Genomic DNA, 5,511 nt, shown 5'->3' with positions numbered 1-5,511 from the left:
AGCATCGCGCCTCAGGGGATCCTACCAACCCCAAGAGCCCTACACCCTCTGGCCTTGGTGAGCACACGTTCTAAGCATACCAGCGACGGTCGTAGCCCGCTCGTGTCGGTGTATTAAACACGGGTGTTTAGTACCCTGACCTATGCACAGACGAGTAGCAGCTCCTCCGTCGAACTAAAGTCTCAGTGAAGATTTCCGAATCAAAGAAACAGCTCTTTGGGAGATCAAGGAGCACATTAAGAAGACCAAGGATCAAGAAAGCATCAAGACAGGACATTGGAAGCAACCTTTGCCGGCAAGGCAAGAGCCCGACAAGCCCCGTGGCTAGCGAACCCCCGCCAACTACCAGCGCTCCACCTCACCAGCCAGTTGGTCGCTGGTCAGTAAGGTGTCGAGCCCGCAGGCAGCGAGGTGGAGTTTGTCGGCACGTGTCAACACGCTAGAGAGAAGGTTACCTTTATCGACACCCGTCCAAATGGCATGTCAAGCTAATAGGAGTTAGTTGGGCAAGCGGTGTGATATCCTTGGCGGGGCTTCTCCTCTTCATGACACCTAGCGATGCATTTAATACCTTTTGTCCTAACTAGCAGAGTTAGGTATGATAGCACTGCATGCTATCAAATCATCATGTAATTCCCTTTTTGCCACTGTGGTGACCCCTTGAGCTATAAAAGGAGGGTCAGGGCAACCTTTACGAGGGTTCGAACCCATTCAAACCCCTAGCACACTTGCTCGTGTAACTGCCTTCTCCTAGCACCTTGCCGGGGGAGAGCGCTCCATGTACTTGTGCTCCACACACTTTCAATACAACAAAAGCAGGAGTAGGGTGTTACACCTCAAAGGTGGCCCGAACCTGGGTAAAGATCCTTGCGCTTTTTGTTGTTCCTGCTCTTTGTGTTTAGTGCATTCCCCTCGCTGAACCACAAAGGGGCTAAACCACCTCATAGATAGCCGTTCCACACCGGCATCTATGGCGCGCCAGGTAGGGGATTCACTGGCGTGAACCTAGTCAGCAGACAGCGCGTCGATTTCATCGAATTTCATCACCATCTTCATCATCCATGGCGCCCAAGAAGAAGGGTCCCATGGCAACAAAGCCTTCCACGTCCAAACTTCCTTCACACATGTCCGCGAGCGGCGCGGTCATTGTTCCCGCTGCGGCGAGAACGGGCGGTGGAGACGCTGGAGATGGTCACCTTCTGCGACCCTCCGGCGAGAACAACAACAATAGCGCGGGCAATGCGGGCACGCGAGTCCCGCCTCCCCAGCGCGACGGTGAGCGCAGCCACCAGAGCAACACCGTTTGGTCGGGCGCGAACGAAGACCACCCCGTTGCGGCTACCACAGCAGCGACGAGGGGAGCGACATCACAACACACGCCGCGCCCGTCGCGGGATGGGCATGACGTGCCCCCAAGCGGCGCTGTTGATCATGCACAACGGCGTTCACACGGCAAGACGCCTATCGATCAGGCCCAAGATCATCACGCACCGCTCCCGCCACGCCAACCTGCTGCCGCTCCCACGGTCCCGCGGCAAGGTCGCAGCGGCGCTCCTGCTGGCTCTGTCAGGAGTCGAGCGACGTTGCAGTCTTCGCACTCCAATATGCCTTCGACAGCAACAGAGGCGATGGCGCGGAGCCCAAATGTTGTTGAACTTCCCTCCAACAGCAGATAAGATGGATGAGTGGAGAGCCACCATCCAAAGTTTGATTGGATTTGCAGAAGTGAACAAATCCCAGCTGGCGGAGCCCTCACGGCGCCAGCAAACAGCACCGGTAGTTCAGACCGAAGGCCATGTTGTAGGTGGTGCACCAACGGTGCAATCACCTCCACGGCAGCAACCCCGGCAACAGCATCGGCAGTCACAGCAAACTCAACGGACTGTCGAGCCCGACGATGTGTCAATGGCCTCTTTGAAACCACAGACGCAGCGAGATCAACGGCAAGTGTTGCTGGAAAGGCGAGCGGAAGCTGCTCGTACCACTATTCAACGTCACCGGGAGGCACGTCGTCATTCTGACGAGCGTAATGGTCCAGTCGTCGACGAGCCAGCGCCCGCTGTTGGCGGGTACCTGCCTTATGAGGTTGGGTGCCCGCTTTCACGCGTGAGCTGCGGCAAGTTCGCTGGCCGGCCGGCCGGGCGTTCAAGTCAGAGGTACCGGAGAAGTATGATGACAAGCTAAACCCAGCAGAGTTCCTGGGCATATACACAATTGTTGTGCAAGCTGCTGGAGGAAGGGATGACGTACGGCGCCAACCACGGGGCTCCAGGCCCCTCACATGGGTGAAGTCCCGCTCTCAGGGTAAAGACAGCAGGGCACGGTTCAGACAGGTTTCCATTCTGGTGATAAGGGAGTCTGCCTCTCCCAAAGCATTTCCTCTTTGGTGTAGGGGGATCAAAACGGATCGGCGCGCCAGGGCGGAGGTCATCGCCGAGCCCATCAGCGCTCAGGAAGACCGCTTTATCAGGCGGAGACCACCTTTAGTCAGGATAAGCCTGGGCGCCTGTCCCCCTTTGAATGCCGCCCTATGGCCACCCTTTCCCGCTCATATTTTCGGGGAAGAGGACCAAGGCACTACAAAAGGGGCAGGCCGCTTCCATGTAACGGGATCGGGCCATTCTCCCCCACACCTCGTGTACCTCGAGCCACAAGCTCTCCATTACAGAGCAACCCAACACAGGCAGGAGTAGGGTATTACACCGCACGGTGGCCCGAACCTGGGTAGCTCACGCGTCCCCTTCGTGTCCGGTGTGAGTGTGCACGTCGTGATCTCGCCGTAGTTGTCGTCGGGTCGTAGGTCGCCAAGCAAAGGCCCCCAGAGTTCGAACCCTAGTTCTTGGAGAAGTTTCTTGGACGCAGATCCTAGACTCCGACAAAAGCATCAAGAGGATACAACTGAAAGAGCACACATCCGGCCTCTGCATGGCTAGGATGCTTGTCAAATGGATCTGGAAGCTTTCCCATAGCCCTTCTATCTTGTTTGTGGGCCAGGTTGTTAAAGGAGAAATATTTCCCCAACTCTAATGTCTTCTCGGCTGTTGACAAACGATCATCATTTTGGAATGGGATCCAGAAAGTCAAATTTGACTTTAGCTTGGGGCAAGATTCGAGGTCAAAGGCTGTTGACAAACGTTCATCGTTATGGAATGGGATGCAGAAAATTAAATTCGACTTTAGCTTGGGGCGAGATTTGAGGTCAAAGATGGCAGGGCTAACAAGTGGCTTGGAGACACCCCTCTTTTCCAAAAATTATCACAACATGTACAAGTGTACATGCTAGCCATGGAGACAGAGGCCTCAGTTCACTCTGTTTTCCATGACAGCTTGTCAGCATGGTGTTCTGTTATAATGTTCCCCCTCAAAAATTGGCTAGTTCGGGAGGCACTGAGGGGAGAGTAGCAGATAATTCCTCTGTCGAAAGGCAATAACATTATTTCACGAGACCTTGAAGCGGCGGGGCGCTACAAGGTCAAGTCTATGCACACAAAACTGACTAGGAATCCTCCCATGGCACACGCCAAGACGTTATGGACTGCTGCTCTTCCCTAAATATCAAGGTGTTCCATCTGGCAGCTCCTAAGATATACGCTTCCCTAAGCGCTTAGCATCCATAAAAGACGCGGCCCGAGTGATGGACCTTGCTCCATGTGTGGTGCTCCGGTAGACCCGGCCACATTTTTTCAATTACATGCCGGTTAAGTTTATGTGGAGTTGCGTCTGAGATTGCATGGGATGCTCCTGGAACGCCAACTACACACCTGAGTTCTTAGAGCTACTGTGTGACCCTAAGGGTCCTACGCATAGGGTCGTTTGGCGTTGCTTTGTAGCGCGAATTCTGGGGTTATGGAATGTGATTAACAAGCATTCTATTGAGAGAATTATCCCAGGTCTCCCAGCTGATTACATCTTCAAAACCATCTCTTTCTTTCAGCTCTGTCTCCCCCAAGGGAAAAAGCGCAGGGCAGCGTATGTCATCAATAGACATCTAACGTCGAGGAGCTAATTGGGATCTTGGCTGCTTGTGCCTTGTGTTGCGAGTTTACGTACTCGCTTATGTGGCTTGTTTTGTTAAACTGATATCCTCGCTACCTTGTTTTCCATTTTATTCGGTTTGGTTGTAAGACTTTGTGTTTGCCTCTCGGTTGGGCTTTATAAATATAAAGCCAGACATTCTAAAGAAACCAAGAGTGACAAATTTTACCATGGTGTAAAATCGATATATTTGAAGAATTACAAGATAGGATATATCCTAAATAGATTGCAGGATACAAAAAAAAACTGAGGGCTAGAACTGAAACGAGATGTAGCAGCCCGAAGAAACAATAGAGGGTGGTAGCATAGTTACCTCGAGTTGTTGGCAGACATTATCCATGTCAACTGTACATACACCTTTGCATTTTATCTTGCAAACTCTCTTCCTCTTCCAGTGTGCATGAATGTTCTCCAACATATTGTGTGTTAAACCATCCCTGCCTGCAGAAATGCACATTCAGACTAAAAGGAACATAGCTGTAACTCCTAGCTTATTGAGCGAGTTCAGGAAACTTTACCCATATTGAGCTGCCGTTTCGCCTTGAGGTTTCCCTTGACGAGCACGGCGACCTCGTCTCTGGTGAGCGGTTCCCCGAGGACCTCCTCCCTGGACGCCGCTTGGTACCTTGGCTCCATCCCAGCGAGGAATGGCCCTGGCGACTGCACGGGCTTCACCCCTTTCTTGCCATGCGGCGGTAGCACGAAAGAGTCGAACTCAGGCAGCTCCTTGCGGCTCTTGGGGAAAGGCTTCCTCCCGGTCCACGGGCGCGGCGTGGCCTCGGGACCGAACGGCAGGAATGGAGCCTCCCGGAGCGCGACGGGGCGTGCTCGTGGGGCCTCCGTGTAGCTGTACTGGAACTCAAACGGCGCCCCCTCGAGGTGGTAGGCGAGGCCCCGGTCGGTGACCCGGATGCCGGCGGCGGGCTCGCCAGTGGTCGGGATGGGGATCTTCTTGGCACGGTTACCGCGCGAGAAGGCCGGATGAGAGCCGCCCGGAGCTCGGCGGCGCTCAGGGTCGTCGGCAGGTTGATTGTGGTGAGAGAGGGAGAGGGAGAGGCGGAGAGAGGTCCCGAGCCGTAGACCAGGGTGCTGGGCCGGAGCAGCGAGGAGGGAGCGAGAGGGCAGGGTGTTGGTTGCCATATGGATGGTTCACCGTCCAAGCTCTCGAGAGTGTAAGGTTTTATCTCATCTTTGAGGCTTGGGGATCCTGGTTCGCGAGTTCCCTCTCCGCCGTTTGTTCCAGGTTGCGACTCGTGCCGTTGCCACGCCTTTCCCATCGTCCGATCTTCACCGGGGCTCCGCATCCAGCGGATCATACTAGCAAAACGGGCTCTACATACGTCAGGTGAACCCGGTTGGCATGTCGGGCGCCGTTCGGATGTGGAGGGCTATCCATCCGGGGCTGATGGTCGGCTGACGTGTTCTGGTCCTTACTAGCAAAAAAGGGCCCGTTTACTAAAAAAAAAAGGCCCGTGC

The 5,511-nt window shown here is 54.3% G+C and overlaps 1 protein-coding gene across 1 annotated transcript in view; it reads right to left on the bottom strand.

The window, feature by feature from the left end:
* Nucleotides 1–5,212, bottom strand: part of LOC123069766 (CRS2-associated factor 1, chloroplastic) — an 18,712-nt gene extending 13,500 nt beyond the window's left edge. Inside the window, exons 1-2 of the mRNA XM_044492705.1 lie at nucleotides 4,554–5,212; nucleotides 4,349–4,476 (exon numbers count right to left, since the gene is read on the bottom strand). Of these exons, the coding sequence (XP_044348640.1) occupies nucleotides 4,349–4,476; nucleotides 4,554–5,175 (750 nt within the window). The 5' untranslated portion in view covers nucleotides 5,176–5,212. The remainder of the gene's footprint in view (nucleotides 1–4,348; nucleotides 4,477–4,553) is intronic.
* Between the last annotated feature and the right edge of the window lie 299 nt (nucleotides 5,213–5,511).

The sequence above is a fragment of the Triticum aestivum genome, chromosome 3B (assembly GCF_018294505.1).
Source record: "Triticum aestivum cultivar Chinese Spring chromosome 3B, IWGSC CS RefSeq v2.1, whole genome shotgun sequence".
In the NCBI taxonomy this organism is placed as follows: Eukaryota; Viridiplantae; Streptophyta; class Magnoliopsida; order Poales; family Poaceae; genus Triticum; species Triticum aestivum.
The sequence above is the reverse complement of the archived record's forward strand: the minus strand, read 5'-3'. Positions and strand labels throughout refer to the sequence as shown.